This window comes from Crocodylus siamensis, chromosome 4 (assembly GCF_052110815.1).
Source record: "Crocodylus siamensis isolate JL-2025a chromosome 4, ASM5211081v1, whole genome shotgun sequence".
Taxonomy (NCBI): Eukaryota; Metazoa; Chordata; order Crocodylia; family Crocodylidae; genus Crocodylus; species Crocodylus siamensis.
This window is the reverse complement of record NC_143398.1, coordinates 164,320,635-164,342,205: the sequence shown is the minus strand read 5'-3', so window position 1 is coordinate 164,342,205 and position 21,571 is coordinate 164,320,635. Positions and strand designations below refer to the sequence as shown.

General features: G+C 45.7%; 1 protein-coding gene and 1 long non-coding RNA gene across 3 annotated transcripts in view; one reads left to right on the top strand and one right to left on the bottom strand.

Moving 5' to 3' along the window:
* CDK15 (cyclin dependent kinase 15) overlaps positions 1–21,571 on the bottom strand; it is a 79,240-nt gene that overhangs the window by 27,902 nt on the left and 29,767 nt on the right. The window contains exons 9-10 of the mRNA XM_090044762.1: positions 18,241–18,361; positions 4,522–4,615 (exon numbers count right to left, since the gene is read on the bottom strand). Coding sequence (XP_089900888.1) covers positions 4,522–4,615; positions 18,241–18,361 — 215 coding nt within the window. The remainder of the gene's footprint in view (positions 1–4,521; positions 4,616–18,240; positions 18,362–21,571) is intronic.
* The window catches only part of LOC149867104 (uncharacterized), a 173,643-nt gene that overhangs the window by 133,118 nt on the left and 18,954 nt on the right, over positions 1–21,571 (top strand). For both annotated transcript variants that reach the window (XR_016441985.1, XR_016441986.1), the window contains exon 4: positions 6,655–6,762. This is a non-coding gene — a long non-coding RNA (uncharacterized LOC149867104). The remainder of the gene's footprint in view (positions 1–6,654; positions 6,763–21,571) is intronic.

Sequence of the window (21,571 nt, the reverse complement as noted above, 5' to 3'; positions counted from 1 at the left end):
CTCTTAGCAGAGGTAATTAGTAGGGCTGTGCAAAGCTTCGGATTATGATTCAGATTCGGAGATGATTCAGATGATTTGGAAGCAGAATCTACAAATCCGAATCAAATCGCAGGAAGCTTTAGGCTTTCCGAATCAATTTGGAGCTTCCAAATTGATTTGGAAAAGATTCGGAGATTTGCCCATAGGATATAATGGGGAATCAATGAACTATCTATAACTTTGTTGCCTTTTGGCTGATTCAGATTAAACTTGCAGGGATGGTAGCCTCTGCTGAGAGCATGAGGTGTGCCAGGTTTCACGATGATAGGTACAGGTGTTCAGGGGAAACTGCACCACAAAGTTCTGAAAGCAAAACCTGTGTCACATGTGTGTAGTAAGCCACATTGGGGTGAAAACTTCAGGGATGGTAGCCCCTGGTGATACCACAAAATCTGCCAAGTTTCAAGGAGATAGGTGCAAGGGTTTGGGGGAAACTGCACCTTAAGCTGCGGACAAGCAAAACTTGTGACATGGGTGACACTGCGTGTTAAGGCGTAGCAGGGTGAAAGCTTCAGGCCTGCTAGCCCCTGCTAAGGCCACAAAGCCTGGCAGCTGTCAAGGAGGTAGGTGCATGGGCTTCTGGGTTCTGGGGCCCTGCACCTCTGGCTGCTGACAGGCAAAACTCGTGACATGGGTGCTTGTGCAACTGTGTCTGTCTTTGGGTACCGGGGGGAAGGTGGAAAGGGGGGTGGGGGGGTACTACTGTAGGCCTGACTGCTAAGCTACTGTGTTACCAACTAATCATGATTCACTCAGGGACCAGCTCAATAAGCAGTAGCTAGCTACTAGTAGCTACTAGATGACAAGTTAATTAGCAAGGATTAACACCTACAAACCCACAGACTAAGGAGAGGAAATAATCAATACAGACAATCAAGTGCCCCAAGACAGAGACAGTCAGTTACACAAGCACTCATTAAACAAGTTTTGTCTGTCCACAGCTAGGAGAGCAGGGCCCCAGAACCCTGCTGCACCTATTTCCTTAACAGCTGCTAGGCTTTGTGGCTGCAGCAGGGCCTAGCAGCCAGGCCTTCAGTAGTTTTCCCTCCCCTGTGCCCCAAGACGGACACAGTTGCACAAGTACCCATGTCACGAATTTTGCTTGTCAGCAGTTAGAGGTGCAGGGCCCCAGAATCCAGAAGTCTCACACCTATCTCCTTGGCAGCTGGCAGGCTTTGTGGCCTCAGCAGGGGCTAACAGACCTTCAGCTTTCACCCTGCTGTGCCTTAACACACACAGTGTCACCCATGTCATGAGTTTCGTTTGTCCGCAGCTTGCAGCGCAGTTTCCCCCAAACCCCTGCACCTATCTCCTTGAAACCTGGCAGGTTTTGTGGCCTCACCGGGGGCTATCATCCCTGCAGTTTTGATCCTGCTGTGGCTTAATACACACACATGACATGAGTTTTGCTTGCAAGAATTTAGGGTGCAGTTTCTCCCAAACCCCTACACCTATCTCCTTGAAACGGGGTAGACTTCATGCCCTCAGCAGAGGCTACCACCCTGCAAGTTTCATCTAAATCGGACAAAAAACAACAAAATTATAGATATTTAATTGATTCCCCATTATACCCTATGGTCAAATCTCTGAATCAGCTCTGAAGCTTTGGAGCCGATTCGGCCAAACGGAAGTGGGAAACTGATTCGGAGCTCTGAATTGAATCGCTGGCATCCGAATCAGCTGAATCTGAACCCAAATTGAATAGTTCTCTATTCGCACAGGCCTAGTAATTAGCCTGCCCTCAGTACCATAGTGTAATGGCTACATGAACCAGAACTGGTAGGTAGTAGTGCATACTTTGTCCAGTTCTGGGAGTCTGTGGTGCCCTAGATTTTGTTTCCTGAGAGTAGGTTGCAATACCTTCATCAAAATTCATTTAAAAAAATGGTTTATTATGAATTCACACAAATGCTAATAACATACATAGGAGGCCTTTCTCTTCCCCTGTGCTACAGCTGCTTTGAGAAAGCAGTCTGCTGAGGTATCCTCCATATGTGCCTTAGCTGAGAAGCATTTTTAACAACAGTTTGGAGCCAGCCAATCTTAGAAGCAGAGTGGTAGATTCCTGTATCCACTTTAATGAAGCCTCACTGAAATCAGTAGCAGCAAAAAAGCAGATCATAAATACATAGCTATCTGATGCAAAATCCATATATGACACCTGGAAACTTGGACTAATTATCTTAAGCTCAACCCACTTACTATCCACAAGAAAGTACAACAGAAGGTTTTTGTAAAATATATTTCACTTACAGTCTCAGCCCCAGTGATACAATTGGATCAATGCATATTTTATAGAATATTTTATAGGGCCAGGACTGCCCACTATAGTGCTAGAAGTTATTATTGAGAGACACTCCCTTACTTAGAATACTACAGAAGTTGAGAACTGGGAGATTTTCCCTCAGTTAAGATAGTCAGTTAGTCAGAGCTAGATTAAGTGTCTGCAGAAATTATGTACTGCTCCAAAATAAAGCTCATTGTTTGGTTCATCTCACTGATATATACCTACATTCATTGAATCTAGTTATCATTACACCTACCAGCCAGCTAAATACCTTGGTGGTGTTTATTCAGTCAGCCCTAGAAGAAGAAACTAATCAGACACAAAGGCTGAACACTGAGGTTTTCTAAAGTGATTTGAGTGCCTTATTTTTTTTAAAACAAAACTGGGTATTTTAAAGGAACTGACTTTTTAGAAGATGCAAAACATTTCTAAAATTCATGCACCCAAGCTGTTTCAAGGGGGACACTCCAAATCAACGTTGAAAATCTAAGTTAAATGCACTCTTATTCCAGATGTGAAAGTATAACAACTTGAATCCATCTTTGTCATATATTTACTATTTCATGGCACTCAGAACTTCCTTCCTTATTCTTAAATATTATTTCTGTGCTTTACAGAATAAAGTATATTAAACCACACAGGTAGTTATAATATTGTATATATGAAACTGGTCCAATCATCCTTCAACTATAGGACATTTGTCAAGCTGCTTTCCCTCTAGCAATGGGAGGACATCTTTTTTCATACTAAAGAATCTTGAACCTTGTCCTTGCTTTGAGCCTTTTTTTGGCCAACTATGGATTGTTTTTGTTTGTTTAGTAGTTCATTGCTCCATTTCTCTTGTTTGGGAAAGAAACGTCAAACATTTTGTTACAAACACTGAACTCTTATCTTATTGCCTTAAGCCCCTGGATCACCAATCTGTCTTTGGTTGACATGTTCTAGCTGGACACCCAGAACGCTGTCTGGCAGAACGCTCATAAAAGTAATTAAAAAGGGAAAACTAGATGGTAATTCACAAAGGCTGGAGGCCAAAGGACCATCTTTCTACTGTGGCAGTGCCAGAGTTCTGGCATTTGGATTCTCTACTTGTAGGAAGGTACTACACGTAGAGAACCCTTGCAGAGGGTTAAGTCCACAGAAAGGAAGGTAAAGATTTTCCCAGAGGCTGGAAGGACTGGCCACCAAATATAACCAAAACCAAAGGGTTAATTTTTCTGAAGTCAGTAACAAACAGTAATATACAGCAGTGAAAAAATAGTCACATCCACATTGATTTAGTCTAAGTGGGAAGAGCTGCAGGTCATTCAACAAGACAAACAAAGGCTAGGAGACAGTGGGTCACAGAAATGAATTTTCATTTAGAAATTCTGTAGCCCATAGGGAAATCCCTGGTAGGCATCATTAGAATCCTCTTACTAGTCTCTATTTGTTCTTGCTGGCTTTGTTTGCTTTTACTGGAGTACCAGATATCCCAGAAACCAGGAGACCCAGATTCTTTGCCATTACCCATGGAGATCAATAGACCCATGATTTTGTTCCAAAGTCTAGCTGCCAACTGGAAGCAGATGAAAAACCCAAATTAGAATTCCTAATAGGGTCTACTATACAGAATGATGGCAGACCTTGTTTATTTTGTCTAATTTTCATAAATGTCCAGCAGCATATGTTTCCACAAAGAATTAACTTTTACCATCTCTAGTCTGAATTTACTCCCACAGCTTATGTTAACAGTAATGTCAATCAGTGGGAAGGAAGAGGTATGTGTCTTTAGAGTTTGTTATTTTCAGTGCTGCAATCACAAATTAGCAAAGTAAACTGATATGGAAATTACTAGCATCTCTTTGTAAAAACAAAAAATATACTATATACTATGGACAAGGAAGCATACAAAAAGAGGGAACAAGATCTGCAGTAACTGTACACCTTCTTCAATCTGATGTCAGTTTAATTGGGTTTAAATTTTTGATGAGACGACAAGCATCAAAGGAAAGTCATTTTGATTTACCTCTGTAAGAAAGTTGCCAGATATAAAATGGTTTATAAAACACAGCTAAAAACTTAGCACACTGGTTGGAAGTTTAAAACCAAATTATTTCCTCTGGGTAAAGGACCTATGCTGAGAACATAACTTTTTGCAAAACGTTTGAGTTACTGACATTTTCTCTCAGTTTTTGGGATGTTTTTGTACTCACTGTCCAGATCTTCTGCAGTTGTTCAAGAGCACCAGAAACTCCTGGAAACAACGGCTGACCTTGCAACATTTCCACAAATATACAGCCAGCACTCCTACAAAAATGGAATATTAAAATGAACAGCATCTGTAGTACATACTTGGGCAAAAAAAAGTCTATCATCTAATGTGTTGATTTGTGTGTAGAAATGAAGTCTAATAAAATACTAGGATACAGTGGTAGGCAGTATTGTAGTTGTGGCTTCAGCACTTACCCAGGGGTAGATATTTTAAAATAAATTCAGAGGGGCTCAGTTGTGGCTCTGGGACACAGACCAGTCACATCATTCCAGAAGCAGGTCAGGAGGTGTTGTGGCAGAGAGGGTTTTTTTTCAGAGGCAATTAAATTCACTACTGCAAAACTCAGTATGACAATTATAAAGGTACAATTTTCCAAGAATCATTCAACTTATTTTATTTGAAAGTATACCATGTATTTTCTCTAACCTGACACTACCAGATAAAAGTATTGTAAAATTCCAGTTCTGATGCAGAGAAGCAGTATTTTCCTCTCAGTGCTATCTCTGAGTAGGAAGATCTCCTACCCAATTAATTTTAGTGTAGGCTAAATTACAGTTGTTCTGTAACTTTGGGTATCTTTACACATGCTCCAGGGCTCTTGGGAGCCACTCTAATTCAAGTACATGCAGCATCTTGTATATTCAGCGTCCTGCACTTCAAAATTGGCAGCGGGGGCGCTTTAACTAAAGTTTGTTCAATGAATACATGTGATGCTGAGGCTCCTGGAATATGCTAATTAGGTGCAGTAGACAGGATTCATGAGTCTACTATGACACATGCTAATTAGCATGCATCAGAGCAGACGTTGGGCACATGTATAGGTCCCCTTTATGAATAAGTAGAAGTATTGCTTCTGTAACAGATCATAGTGCAATGAAGTCCTCTATTGCTTTTCTATGTCTCTCATGTTTCCTTCCGAGGACAATATTATCTAGCTGTTTTTGTTTTTATCTGACACATATTGGATTGTAACATAAAAGGATTTATGCTTGTAAAATTAAACTGATCCTTTATTAAGAGAACTGTTTACAGAGATGTTGCAACAATAGTTTATATTCATGCCATGTACAGACACACTGACCTTGTGGTGCATCCTCCAAACTCTTCCCTCCTGCACTGCAGTCAGTGCTTCTCCTCATAACAAGGTCCGTGTGGGTTGCTATAGTTTGTTCTTTCTGTAATGCTATCCACCTTCATTTCTGATATTTCATTTTTAGCTACCCTTACCAGTCACCTCAACTCTTTTTCCTCTCTCTATATATTAATTCTCAGTTTTGGTCTGACCTGTGAAGAATCTTATGTCAACTTTCCTTCCCTTCCTCTACAGAAGCAGTTTTCTCCCTTCTAGATACCCATCTCTGGGGACAGAACTGGAAAAGTTCAGAAGCTCTCCCATTAGTATGCTAACTGCTTTACTTCCATCCATCAAATCACAAACTTGGCATTAGATGGGCCATCACTTTTTCCTAAAGCCAAACTATTTTTGTTTGAGTAAGAGTTCAGCCACTCTCCTACTCCTCCCATCCAAGATGCATCCCAATATTTTAGTTCCCTGTGACACTAACTTGGTCTCAATTATTTGGATGGTTCCCTTTGTACATATGGGGACAAAGATAGATTTGTGCCAATATTCAGGAATTCTTTTGTCTTGCCATGCAGCTTTAACTATTTGGCTGATCCATGCCTCTCACCCAAAGCTTTTACCATGTCTGCCATCACTGCATCAAGTCCCACTGTCTTGTCATTCTAGACTGTATCTCTAACCTCATCCTCTGTTATTTCAGACCCAGGTTCCACATCAGAATGACAGCTTGGCCAAAAGGGATTTTCATCAGTCACCAGATTTAAAATACTGTTCCTGCCTCTTGTTCATGTGGCCTTGATTTGCTTTAGCTGTCTCCCACAGACATCATCAGGGATCCTGGTTTTCCATTCACCACAGACAAACTTGGTAAAACCTGGATTTTCCCATTTTCAGGAGAAAAACCTGGATGTTCTTATTTTCAGGAGAAAAACCCCAGATTTTCTTCTCTGAATTACAGAAATGGAGGAAATGGTGGGTTTCCCTTTGCAGGCTGACAGAATTCCAGCCTGCAAGGTGCTGGGGAAAGCTGGAGAAGAACGATCAGCGGGGGGTGCCATGAACATGGCTGCCAAGCAACCTGGAGAGCAGCTCCTGCAGGTAAGTCTGGCAAGTGGGGGTGGGGGTGGGAATTGAGGCCACCATAGTGAGGGAGGGAAGGAAGGAGGGAGTTGGGCAGGGCTAGGGCTACTGCCCAGTTTGGGTGGTGCGTGGGGCGTGGGATCTGGGGCTGGAATACATGGCCACAGGGACTGGGAGGAGAGCAGGACAGGGCCATAGGCAGCTTGCTCAGGAGGGCTGCAGGGTGGTGCTGGCTTCCCACTACTGTGTACACTCCTGGGAGGGGCATTGGAGCCCAAGCCCTCAGAGCCAGCCCACACCCCATCCCCCGACAGGCTCCACTCTGCATTAGTTTATTTTAATGCACATTAAAGCATCACTGAAAAACTGTGCTATTTAGTTAATGCACATTAAAATAGGCTAATGTGCATTAAATGTCACTTAAAAACTGGGTGTTTATACACATGCTCTGGGGGCATGTGTGTGTCTATGGGGAGGGGGCTAATTAAAATGGCTCCAAGAGCTACTCTGATTAAAGCTCCCAGAGTATCTCATGTATCAGAGTCCCCATGCTTCAAAATGGTGGTGCTTATCTAAAGCTTGTTGAATGAATTTTAGATAAAGTGTCCCTACCACTGTTTTGAAGTCTGGGGATGCTGGCGCATGAGACTCAGGAGGCTGCTGGAGTGCGGTAATTGCCATGCTGCAGCAGACTGAATTAACTGAGTCTGCTCTAATGTGCTTGAATTACAGTGCGTCGGAGCAGCCTCTCTACTTGTGTATAGGCACCCCATGTTCTTTAGTTTATGTGCAGTAAGACAGACTAATGTGCATTTTCCTGGTACCCCACAATGGAGATAGAACATGTAATGCACATTAAGTAAAGCATGTTAATGGATGTGTAGACATGCTCTGTTAGGCATGTATCCCTAATAGGATACATATAAACTAGGACGGTCTCTCTTCTTTGCTTCAAGTTTGGCAGCACCCTTCCCATCTTTGTATTCACTTTAATTTTTTTACATGTATTTTTTTTCTAGATTTGCACTTGCACTTCCATTTAAATGATCTACTAGCCTTCTTTTCTTACTTCTTTTCACCATCTGCATCAATCATATATTTTCTTCTGCCTCCATCCACCTTCTTTTTAGGTGGTACAACCCCTTTCATGCCAGCACCAAGCCTATTTCTAAATACTTATCCAATACTGTCGTCACAGTTTCTCTATTGCATTCCCCCTTACCTTTCTATATTTTAATCTTGTTTCTTTTGATCTTTACTCCCTTTCAAGGAGTGTCATCTTTGCAACAAGATGCTTGTGCACCAACAACATATCAATGAGCTTGGTTTCCACTGCCAGCGTAACACAACAACGTGGCTTATCCTCTTTTGGAACTGTATATTAGTTATACTGATATAATCCACTGATTTTGTTGTGCTAGTGTAATTCTATACAGTTCAATAAAGTTACTTCTGATTTACAGAAGGATGATGGGATAATCAATCCAATGTTTTTGGAGCAGAAGGGCTTGAGTTTCATCCTTAGTTTGTGTGTCTACATGAGATGCTACAGTGCAGTTGTTACTGCACATTTATTTAGTACTTGTATTAGCAAATACAAAATAAATACACAATAACTGGAGTTACTGTGCAGTAGTGCTGTTGAACATCTTTTAGGTGACACTACTGTGCAGTAGCCTCGTAATACTGTGCAGCAGTGTATTAGCACTTTTTGTGCTGTGACATGCTACTGTGCAGTATTTTTTGGCTGTTGCACAGTCAGTGTCTCCTGCAGATGCACCCTTAAAATCTAATGGAAATGGACTTTAGATTTAATAGCAGTGCCATAGTGGGCGTGAGATACCTTAGGCCTATGCTGCACTATACAATTTTGCTGGCTGAACTTGATTAGGGCCTCCGATTCTTCCACAAAAACTCTGTGTTGATTCTCAAAGCCCCTCTGTGGTGGAAGAACTATCCATTCTGCAGGCAGAGCTACATCACCTCTGCCAGGCAAAGCAATGCTTTTGCCACTCTCTAGAAGCTGGCAGAAGGCAAACACTGCCCTGCCTTCTGCCAGCTGCTCTGGGCCTTTTAGTAACTGGTGCCTTGCAAGGTGCACTTCACACTCTGGCAGAACAACTACTGAGTGAAGATGTGTGGAGCTGCCAGAAGCACATAGATCAGGAATGGGCAAAATGGCAAATTTGGCTGGCAGCTGGACTCCATTTCCCAGCAGCCCCTGCCTGCATCCCTGTGACCGGTTTCCATGGAAACCCCAGTAGTAGTAGTGCTGTGACAGCGCAGGGCCAAGGTTTTCATGGAGACCGGCCCAGCAGCATGGGCAGGGAGCTGCTTCAGGGCCTAGTCTCAGATCTTGCAGTGGTGACAACGTGGTTTGGAGCCACAGCAGAGCTGCAATCCACTGCCTGCACACCCCTGCCCAGGGCAGGTGGACAGTGGGTTGCAGCTCTACCCCAGCTCCAAACCACGCTGTCACTGCGGCAAGATCCCAGTTCTGGAGCAGCTCCCCACCCAGCTGTGGGGCTGGTCTCCATGGAAACCCTGGCTGCCTGCTGTCATAGCCCTGCTGCTCCTGGGTGTCTCCATGAAAACCAGCCACAGAGACACAGGCAGGGGCTGCTGGGAAATGGAGTCTATCACAGGCCTAACCCAGCCTGTGGGCTGGACTTTGCCTGCCCCTGACATGGATGTACACATCTGGTGTCTGAGTGGCAGCAGCTCCCTGGCTGCTGCAGATTCATGGATTCATAGATTGTAAGGCTGGAAGGGACCTTGGAAGATCATCGGGTCCAGCCCCCTGCACCAAGCAGGAAAGATAACTGGGAGTCAGGTGACTCCAGCAAGATGACTGTCCATTCTCCTCTTGAAGATTTCCAGGGTAGGTGATTGCACCACCTCTGGAGAGAGCTTATTCCACAGTCTGGACACCCTGACTGTGAAGAAGTTTTTCCTAATGTTGAGCCTGAATTGATCTTCCAGGAGTTTGTGGCCATTATTCTTGGTTTTCCCCTCAGGTGTGCTGGTGAACAGTTGCTCACTGAGCCCTTGATGTACTCCCCTAGTGCAGTGGTAAGCTGCTACCAGGTTTTTCTTCAGGCTGAAGAGTCCCAGATCCCTCAGCCGTTCCTTATATGGCTTGCCTTTTAAGACTCTGAACGTATGGGTGGCTCTTCTTTGGACTCTCTCAAGCCTGTCCACGTCCTTGTTAAAGTGCAGTGCCCAGAACTGGAGGCAGTACTTCAGCTGCGGTTTCACCAGGGCTGAGCAGAGTGGAAGAATCACCTTGTTTTCACTGGAGATGCATTGATTGATGTATGCCAGAGTATTATTTGCCCCACTGGCTACAGCATCGCACTGCCGGCTCATATTCATTCTGTGGTTTATAACTACCCCCAGGACTCTTTTACTGTGGTGCTAGATAGTTTGGTGCCACCAAGCCTGTAGGTGTGTTGGGGCTGCTCATCTCTAGGTGGAGCACTTTACATTTCTCAACATAGAACTTCATCAGGTTCCGATTTACCTAATTTGCTAGCCTGTCTAGGTCTGCGTGTAACTGTAGCCTATCTTCAAGCATGACCACACTTTCCCATTACTTGGTGTCATCCACAAACTTGGCTAGTAAGTTCTTCACCCCCACATCCAAATCATTAATAAAGATGTTGAAAAGTACTGGACTGAGCACTGACCCCGTGGGACATCGCTGCCCACTTCTTGCCAGGAGGACACAGATCCATTCAATATGACTCTCTGGGTCCTATCCTGCAACCAGTTTCTTACCCCCCTGACTGTCTTGGAGTTAAGCCCACAATCCTCCAATTTTCTTGTGAAGACATCGTGGGATACTAGATCAAAGGCCTTTTGAAGTCTAGGTATACAATGTCAACCTACTGTCTCATGTCCAGGTGGTGAGTTACCTGGTCATAGAAGGAGATGAGGTTGGTAAGGAGGGATCACCCCGCAATGAAGCCATGCTGGCTGTCATTCAGAATCTTACCTACTGCAATTTTATTGCAGATAGACTCCTTGATGAACTTTTCTAGGGTTTTCCGTAGGATGCAAGTTAGGCTGATTGGCCTATAGTTACCTAGGTCCTCCTTCCTGACTTTCTTGTGGATGGACACAACATTGGCCCTCTTCCAGTCCTCAGGGGCTTCTCCAGAACTCCATGAGTTGTAGAAGAGTTTTGCCAGGGGTTCTGCAATGATTTCGGCCAGCTCCTTCAGCAATCTCAGATAAAGATAATCCGATCCTGCTGACTTGTATATGTCTAATTTTATTAATTGATCATACACCAATTCTATAGCAATAGTAGGAAGGTGATTATTCCTACTATGCTCATCCTCTACTCTACCTGGCATGGTTTTCCCCATGGTCCGGTGAAAGACTGCGGTGAAGTAGTCATTCAGGAGTTCAGCTTTCCCCTGGGTGCCAGTAACCTGCTCTCCTGAGTTGTTGAGCAATGGCCCCACACTCCCATTTCTTTTCCTCCTGTTCCCTATGTACCTAAAGAAGGACTTCTTGTTGTCCTTGATTCTGTTGCTAATCTAAGTTCAGTCACTGCTTTAGCCTTTCTTATCTGTTCCCTGCAAATGCGGGCTGTCATGGAATAGTCCTCCTTGGGGCCCGCCCCGAGCTTCCATTGTTTATAAGCCTCTTTGTTCTTTCTTAAGAGGACCATGATTTCACTGTTTAACCAAGAGGGCTTCCCAGCTCTTCTGTTACCTTTTCTTCTCATGGAAATGGACTTCCTTTGTGCTTCAAGGATCGTGTCCTTAAGGAACAATCACTCTTCATGCATACCTTTCGCCTTCGGTCCCTGGTCCCACAGCACTTGCCCTACTAGTGACCTAAGCTTGTTGAAATTTGCATTTTTGAAGTCCAAGACTTCAATCCAGCTATCTGACTTGTCTGCCTTACATTGGACAGTGAACATGATGGTTTCATGGTTGCTATCGCCCAGACTTCCCTCTGTATATAAGTCAGTCACCAGGTCATCTCCTTTGGCCAGGACCAAGTGTAGCAGAGCATCATCTCTGGTTGGCCCATACACCTCCTGCGTCAGGAAGAGGTCTTCGACACAGGTCAAGAAGGATTGCAACCAATCCATCTTGTCCGAGTGTTCCTCCCAGGAGATGTCTGGATAATTAAAATGCCCGTGACGACCATGTCAAGTGCATATACAGCCTCAGTTAATTCTCAGGTGAATTCCAGATCGAGTTCTTCCCCTGGTTTGGTGGTCTGTAGTATACACTTACAGTTAGGTCTTTTGCAACTTGACCCAAAGGGTTTCAAGCTGTCTATTTTTGGAGCTGATGTCAGCCTCCAAGAAGGTTTATTATTCTTTCACATAGAAAGCAATGCTTTCACCTTTCTTCCTCACCCAGTCCTTTCTATGCAGGGTGTAGCCCTCTATAGCTACGCTCCAGTCATGTGAGGAGTCCCACCAGGTCTCTGTAATCCTTACTAGATCATAATGCACACTGGAGAGTAGGAGGGCTAGCTCCTCCTGCTTGTTCCCCATGCTCCTGGCATTAGTATATAGGCACTAGAGTCTGCCTACTGAGGCTCTCGTCTTCCTGTCTTGCTAATGGAGAACTGTTCCCTCAGCTCCTGCAACAGTGGCTCTCCCCATGTCCCTATCTATAGGGCTTACTTGTATGTTGGTTCCTGGACATGTTTGAATTTGTGTATTCTCATCCCCCAGCAATCTAAGTTTAAAGCCCTCCTCTGATCTTCTGGCAGTGGAGCAAGATGAGTAGAGACAAGACTTTATATGGATTCATTTCACACATTACAGGTGCAAAAAATTTAGGAAGGCTCTCTGCAGAGTCTAATTTGTTTAATGTAAGTCAGAATACTTCTGTCCATGCTGCTCTTCTGTTCTAACCTGAGATTCCAAAGGGTTTTGAGGTGCGTATTTTCTCTTTAAGACTGAAGTTTCTGTCCTGCTATGAACTTTGGACATGTAAGTAATGTGAAAGGCTAGTGGAAAACTGAACTTTTGTTACCTAACCTGTTATCTGATGCAGAAAGCTAGGGCAGGAGAGTTCCACTTTGATAGAAGAAAATCTAGCAAACAGAAACCCAGAGTTCCTGCAACTTTCCTTACTGCAGAGAAAGAACAAGATCCAGATGGTGTCAATGGCAGAACTAGACATTTTTCCCCTGACTCTATTAACATATGCTATGAATTACTCAAGGGCAAAAGGTTCAAATATCTAAATCTAATAAAATAGACTCTCTTTCACTAATAGATAAGCTGTCAGTTCAGAGAAACTTTTGGTTTTATACAAATTTACCTTCTGATATGTCCTGTTTTGAATTCAAGGTTTATTCCCATTATCTCTGGAAACCATTAAAACTCTGCATCCTTAATAAAAATAAAATTATCAGAGGACAAACAACGTCTGCTGGGAAATGAGTACTTGAAGATTTTTTAAATTTCTTTTGCTCTGTTAGGCTGACAAGCCCCCTGAATGCCTGCTTGATTTTATATTGATTCATTAGTGGCAATTATGATTGCTTCCTTTTCCGTGTTCTTCCAGAGAGAAATAGAATCTTCTTCACAAAAATGACCAGGCACCTTTGATGTAACTGAGGCATGGACATTCTGGCATATAGCACCAAAAAGGCTCTTATCTCATGTCTGCTTATTGGAGGGATAAGGATATTGGAAATCAAGCTTCCAGGATTTTAGTCATAATTCTGCCATTAACTTTTCTGTGCCCCAGTTTCTCCGTCTATGAAATGGGAGTAATAATTGTTAACCAAGGGGTATTGCGAGTTTTCATCCACCACTTGTATACAAATGTTTTGTAGTTTATAGTTTAGCCTTCCTCCAGACTTGGGCAATTTTAATTTTAATTTTTATTTCAAGTTTGGAAAGTCAGTGAAGAATAGATTGATAACCAGAACCCCTGGTTCAATCCTGATGCTATCATTATGTCTACTAACTGCTTACTGGTGTAATTTTCTAGAAATATTCTGTTAATCTGGAAGGATCTGCAAAACTATAGGCCGGTCAGTTTGACCTCGATACTGGGTAAAATTTTGAAAAAAATGATCAAGAAGTCCATTTGTGAGAGACTGGCAGAAGGCACAATGCTGAAAAATAGCCAGCATGGTTTCGTTGTGGTCAGGTCATATCTGATCAACCTCATCTCCTTCTGTGATCAAGTAATAAACCACTTAGATGTGGGAGACATGGTTGATACTTGGATTTTAAAAAGGCCTTTGATATGGTCTCCCCTGACGCTCTTACAAAAAAACTGGTGGATTGTGGGCTGGCAGAATCCATGGTTAGGTGGGTTGGGAACTGGCTAAGGGATCGAATCCAAAGACTGTTAGTGGACAGGTCTGTATCATCTTGGTGGGAGGTGTCCCTCAGGGTTCAGTTCTTGGCCCTACGCTGTTCAACATCTGTATCAATGATTCAGATGAGCATGTGGAAAGCAGGCTGGCCAAGTTTGCAGATGATACTAAGTTATGGGGAAAAGTGGTCATGACAGGGGATAGGATGCAGATCCAAGTGGACATTGACAAGCTGGAATGGTAGGCAGAGTGGAACTGGATGTAGTTCAATAAGGGTAAATGCAGAGTGCTTCATCTGGGGAGAAGTAACCAGCAACATGAATATAGGTTAGGAACAGATGTCCTGGTCAGCATGATAGCTGAAAGGGACTTTGGGGTTATGGTTGATCACAGGATGAACATGAGCCATCAGTGCAACACTGTAGTCAACAGAGCTAATAGCATACTGGGATGCATTAGCCAATGCGTCATAAGCAAGGCTAAGGAAGTGATAATTGGCGCTGGTGAGACTCCAGCTGGAGTACTGTGTCCTCTCTACTTTGTGCTGGTGAGACTCCAGCTGGAGTACTGTGTCCAGTTCTGGGTGCCACACGTCAGAAAAGACATGGAGAATCTTGAAAGGGTCCAGAGACTAAGGGATCTGGGCTGTTCAGCCTGAGGAAGAGAAGACTGAGGCAGGACTTGGTGACCATCTATAAGTATGTAAGGGGTGAGTATTGGGAGCTGGGAGAAAAACTGTTCACTAGGGTGCCCCAGGGGAGAAAAAGGAGCAATGGCCATAAACTGTTAGAGGATGGTTTCAGGTTGGATGTAAGGAAGAACTTCTTCACAGTAAGGGTGACCAGAATCTGAAATAGACTTCCCAAGGAGGTGGTGCAGTCCCCAACCTTGGAAATCTTCGAGAGGAGACTGGACAGACACTTTGCTGGGATCATTTGATCTCAGCAGTATTTCTGCCCAGAGTTGGAGGGGTTGGATTCAATGGTCTTTCAAGGTCTCCTCCAGCCCTTATTTTCTATGATTCTATGAATCCTTGAAATTCTTTAATTGAATCTTCTAAGGCTTTGCATCATGGCAAGGAAGAAAAAGAGAGAGAATAGGAACTAAAATTAAAGAAACTTTGCTAGTTAGTCCAGAATTATTGAATCAGCCTTCTTTCTCTCTCTGGGCACATCAACAGGTGCAATTAATGTGCAGCAATAAACTCCAGTACATATCATGCTGAAGTCTGTTGCTCCCAGGCACTGAACCTTCACAAATGCCTGGGACCACAGCACATTGAGCCAGGTTGGAGCAGCCCTGACTGGCAGGGGGCCCAGGGAGTCAGCCTGCCAACCTGACGCTGCTCCAACCCAGGTCAGTGTGCTGTGGAGGGACGGCTGGGGCACAAAGGTGCTTCAGTGCAGGGTTAGCTGGCAGGCAGTCCCCACACTGAAGCACCCTTGTACCTCTGACCGTGTCCACACCTATATGTGCATTGCTGAGAAGTAAAAAACTCCATTGTAGGATAGCAAGTACTAACCTACAGCAAAGTTAATTAGTTTTACTGTGTCCTAATAGCACCGCATGTGTAGATGCTGAGATGTTTACTGACGAGTTAATTAGCAACTGTGCAATAAATGTCTTGTGTAGACATGCTATCTGTCTCTAAATCTATTCAAAACCCTATTACAAAGGCAGGAAAAGTCCAGCCATGGGCCAGATCCGGCCAGCCGTGGACTCCATTTCCCAGCAGCCCCTGCCCACATGGAAAGCCCTTGGGGTCTGTGATAGCATAAGGCTAGAGTTGCCATGGAGACTGGCCTCAGCTGTTCTGGCAGGGTGAGCAGTAGGGCAGGGCAGGGTAGGGCTGCTCCAGAGCCCTGGGATTTTGTGGCAGGGGCAGCTTGGGCCAGGGCCAGGGCATAGCCATGATTTGCAGCCTGCATGCTCAGGGAAGGGGTGTGCAGGAAGTGGATTGCTGCCTTACCCCAGCTTGAGACCATGCTGTCACCGCTGCAAGGAGCCAAGGCAGAGCTGCAAACTGCAGCCTGCACACTCTGGGCAGCGACATGCAGGCAGTGGATCACAGCTCTACCCCGGCTCCTTGCAGTGGTGACAGTGTGGTCCCCAGCCGGGGCAGAGCCGTGATCTGCTGCCTGCATGCCCCTCCCCAGGCACGCAGCCTGCAGATCATGGCTGTACCCTGGCCTTGGACCAAGCTGCCCCAGCACAAGATCCCAGGATTCCGGAGCAACCCCCTGCCCTGCACTCCCCACACCCTGCCAGCATGGTTGAGGCTGGTCTCCATGGCAACCCCAGCCTTGCACTATCACAGTACAGCTGCAGCTGGGGCCTCCATGGAGACTGGCCCCAGCCACCAGGTCTGCTGGGAAATGGAGTCAGGCTGCTGGCTGGATCCACCATTTTGCCCACCCCTGCCATATTCCCTTTGCATGGGTTTCCCATGGACAGTATTGCTGCTCACATACGTTATGCAAGAATTGCCACAATGTCGTATTTTGTTTATAACTGGTTTCTTTAAACCAAGGCTTTAACATCCACTGTCACATGCCATTGCCCAGGGCATTCTAACCCAACATCATGTAAACTGCAGCATCCAAAAGAAAAGGATCTTTTTTTTTTTGCTTTTTTCCCAATAGGCAAGGAACTTCTTTGTGAAGTCACAGTATTTTCTAACAGATAAAGATTGAACTTAAATGCAGCATACATCAAGGTAATAACTGACTCTTGTGACAAGCCAGTGAATAGGGCTCACTAAAGTACTCTTCTTTCCCTCAGCCTGAGAGCTTTACTGATGGCAAACACTTTTAGTATTGTTGTAATACAAAAATGTTCTAACAAAGGTGCTTATAGTCTATACCAGGAATGTAGTTCAGTAGGGCGCAAAGCACCTTTTCAGTGCTGTTAGTGACAGGGAGAGTGCTGCATGAAATCCTGATTGACAAGGCCCTCTGTTTTACATGGTACACTGGAGCATTTATGCAGCATAGATCCCAGCTTTATGCAGCAAACTCCCCAGGTTTCCATGTTTACAGGGGCATGGTGGTGGCTGTGTGGACTAGGCCCGAGTGTCAGTGAAGATGAGAAGCACAGGCCGGTATGTGTTTGCCTAGTATTGCCTTTATGTTCCTCTAGGCAGGCACATTTTTTTCAGTAGGCAGACAGGGGCTGAAGGGTGGCATAGGTTGTGGAGGAGACACAGCAGGGATTAGTGGGAGAGAGGAGATAAAACAATTTAGACTGGCTTAGAGCTGAGAGCCATTATAATTTAATCAGGTTTGAAAACTTTAGGCAATTAAAGCAGCAGTAGCCCTAGAAGGGAATAGGAGACCTCTTGCTCCCCTCTTGACCCAGGCCGCCACAGGCTCCTAGGCTGCAGCCTGCTGGAGGTGCCCACCTTATGGAGGTTGGACCCCCGAGGGCAAGTCTCCCTCTCCTTCTTGCATACTCTTCAGCCTTTTAAATTCCTGCTCAGTCCTCCAGTTGTCAGCCCTGCAGAGCTGTTCATCTATGAAGACAGGCAAAATGCTAGGCATAGAAACAGCAAAATGCTGAAGTTGAGGTACATATAATTGGCCTCTGAGAAAAAAGTGAAACAGCAGTCGCTGACCCGGCCATAGAACTGCATGAACCATGGGACTCTTAGTTCCTTTCCCATGACTGAGTTGAAGTGTCATAGAAAAAAAATTCCAATCATTCTTCCACTTCGAGGCCTATCCAGGAGTATTTTGATGGTTAGAGCTGTGTTTTGTTATGAGGGGCCAAATTCATCTTTGTTGTAATTCTACTGGCTTCTATTTATACCTCCAGAAAGGAGTAGTTCCAAGAGGATATTGACTGCCTTAGCTAATAAGGTATATCCCAAAGTATAAGTATTACCATAGCTCTTCTATTCAGATATTTTAAAGTGCTTTATGAAGATTAAGGAACTGAGACTTATTATATCCCTATGCAAGATGTGGTGAAAAAATTCCTGAAAATATATCTACTGATTTTTCCTGGTAGTTCCAGAAACCTACCAGTAATAATTGTGCAGCATTTTCACTGCTCACAGACTTTAATACACCCCAACTCAATCTGTTTTTACCATAATTTGGTGATCTGTTATCCATTATCTCAGGAGGGAAAAGATCGTTCATTTTCCTGACATGCACTGAACACTTCAGTGTTGACTCTTACCAGATATCCAACTCAGAGGAATAATCAGTGGCTCCAAGTAGCACATCAGGAGGACGATACCAGAGTGTCACCACCTCACAAGAATATGTGTGACTAGGGATAGATTTGGCACGGGCCAGACCTGCCAACATACAAAAAACATGGCTCGTTACATTTCTTGACCCTTTAAAACTAATTGTGACTCCACTAACGCACTGTGGGGTTTTTTTTTTACAGACAATCTACAAACTTTTTACTGACAATCAAAGTTTGTTACTATGGTTGATGTTAAACCCCTAAATTTGAACACAGCCCTTGTTAATGCTGTGCAGGTCCTGGCAGAAGGGTTGCATTTACATTATATAAAAAAGTTATCAGTAAAAAATAAAAAAGTTTGGTTATCAGTTAAAAGTTTGTAGATTGTTAGTAAAAAATGTTCTTGGGTTACCAACCCTGGATGGGAACATGATAATCCAGGAGTTACGGAGGGACTAGAGGGATGCAGGAGGGTGCAACAAGCTTGGTGTACAGAAGCTATGACCGGTTAGGGCCTCTGGGCTGTATAAATGCTACTTATATTTCTAAAGTTAAATGTTGAGTTTTTTTGTACAAGGCCTGTACCATCAGATATTCAACACTAAAATAAACCAGTCTCATGACAACACAGATAGAGAATAGGTCCAAGAAAAAGTAAATAATCAGTAAAACCCTCTTATGATAGAGGTTGGTAGCCTATAGCCTACAGGCCACATGAGGACTGCAGAGAGGTCTGATCTGGCCTGTAAAAGTCTGATCCAGCACTGGGGATCAATGGTAGAGTTGCATCATACCACCCATCTCCCTCTGCTGGACTCCCCTTGGCTGGGAGCCTACTGCTCTGACAATACATATGTGCTTCTCTCACTGCAGCAAGGGTGAGTGCAAGCAGCTGCCTATTTTTGGGGTGAAGTCTTCTGGCCTGCAGTCACAGCCCTGCAGCAAGCTCCAGCTTATTCCAGCAGGAGGCTGCCAACCCTTGCACAATTCATGCTGGTGTGGAATTATTAGCACACATTTGGGATGATTTACTTAATTCAGTCTCTGCTTTGCCACTTGTGAATAATGCAGCTATCCCAAACCCCTGACAATAAATGTTTTATACTGCACCAAACCATCATGTATCCTGTATGTCAGGGGTGGGCAATTATTTCAGGGGGAGCACTGCTTAATGAATTTTGGCAAGTCATTGAGGGCTGCATGGGTAGCCCTGACCCTTGATAGGTGCCCTGCCCCCTGATCGCCATCTTGGGGCCAGGAGTCCTGCCCCCTAATCCCTGACCTTTGACACCAGAAGCCCTTCCCCTTGCCCCCTGAAAGCACTCCTTTTAGCAAAGGCGTTTGCTATCTTGAAACCAGAAAAATACCAAATGATATTCTAAAAATCAAACATGTACTATAACATTCAATAATTTCATTTCAAACAATAATTTTGTCCTGATTTACATGTGTTTGTGTAGTGTACATAGAGGTGATAGTATAATAGCTTAAAATGAAGGCTTATTCTTGTATATTGTGGGAGGGTGTGGGTGGGAGGGTGGGTACAGGTTTGTGGGTATGTGGGGTGTGGGGGAAGGTATGTGTGTGGAACTGTGTGGGGTGTGGGTGTTTGCGACTTGGGTGGGTATGAGTTTTGTGGGGGCTGTGAGTGTGCTTGGGGAGAGTGGCCAGGGAGGGTTGTGGCTTGCATGGAGGAGGAGGGTTTGCCCACAGCCCACCACCCCCATGGCAGGCAGAGCCCCTGCCAGTGCTCCTGCAAACCCAGGCTCCATGCTCCTGCTGCTCCTGGCCCCAGGCCTCATGCTCCCGCTCACTGCCACCTCCCCCCATTTGCCATAGCTGTCCTTCTTCTGCCACTTCCACATCCCACCCCACCTGCTCACTGCTCCAGCACCATGTCCCAGCTCCTTCTGCAGTCCCGGCAATGCAGCCAGGAACCAGGTGGTGCTGGAGCCACCAGCAGGTGAGCAGGCGGGGAGTGGGGAAATGGCTGTGGCAGGTGGGGGGGAAGGGGTATCGAGCAGGTGCATGGAGTGCAGCAACAGCTGGGCAGGAGCACAGGGCCCGTGCTGGTGGCCCAGAGCAGGACAGCAGGAGTGCAGGGTCTGGACTGGCAGGGGTCTAGGCTGCAGTGCAGCTCCTTCACCACTGCCTCTGTGCGGCTCAGCATGGCAGCAGTAGCCATGTGGAAAAGCCACAGGGCAGCTCACAAGCAGCAGTGAAGGAGCCATACTGCAGCCTAGTGCGGTGCAGGCTCCCAGAGGCTGCACCAAAAACCAGTGGCGGCAAGGGAGAGGGGCTGCTTCCCCCCACACTGAGCAGCAGTTTTTGCCCAGCCACTGCTGCCGCTACCACTCAGCCCTGATGGGGAGCCTGGAGCCAGTGTGAGGCCCAGGCTGAGCAGCAGCAGCGTGGGACAAACTGCTGCTCAGTGTAGGAGAAAAGTGGCTCTGCCTCTCCCACTGCTGGTACTCCCTGGTTCAGCCACTCAGAGCCCATGTGTGGCTGCCTGTGCCTGCTCTGCACTGCCAGCGCTACCCCACAGGGCGGCCCAGAGATGGCAGTGATGTGGCATAAACAGAGGACAGCCCTGCGTAGGATCCCGGCAGCTGCACCAGGAAGTGCCAGTGTTGCGCGGAGGGGCTACTTTTCTCCTATGCTGAGTAGCAGTTTGTTCTGTGCTGCTGCTGCTAAGCCCAGACGAGCAAGCACAGGGCAAGTGGGGTAGGGACTGTGTGCACTGGTCCCTGCCTGTATCGCGGGACTGGGGCATGGGGGACTGGAGGTAAGTGGGCACGTGGGAGCCAGCTACAGCTGGACAGGAGCACTGGGCCTGCATTGGTGTTCCGGGGCCAGTGCTGGCAGGACCCGGAGTGGGGCACCAGGAGCACAGGGTCCCAGCCAGTTGGGGCTCTATGGAGCTGGGCCAGCTCCCCCTTCTCCCTGCTGGCACAGCCCAACCCAGCTCCAGAGACCCCTGCCAGTACAGGCCCCATGCTCCCACATGCCGCTTGCTTCCACTCCCCCCGCCCCCTGGCCACTTTCCCAACTTTCCTGCCCTCCTGCTGGCCACTCTGTACCATGTGGCTCCCGGCTGCATGGCTAAACCGTGGGACTCAGCAGGAGCCAGCCCAGCCTGGCCCCAAAGACTGGGGTGGTTCCTGTCATTTTTGATGGGCAGCTGGGGGCAGATAAATAATAATTTTCTAAATTTTTTAGGAGCCCTGTGGGCCAGACAGAATGGCTTGGCAGGCTGGATCTAGTCCATGGGCTGTATTTTGCCTACCCCTGCTATATGTACTATTTCATGTAGAGT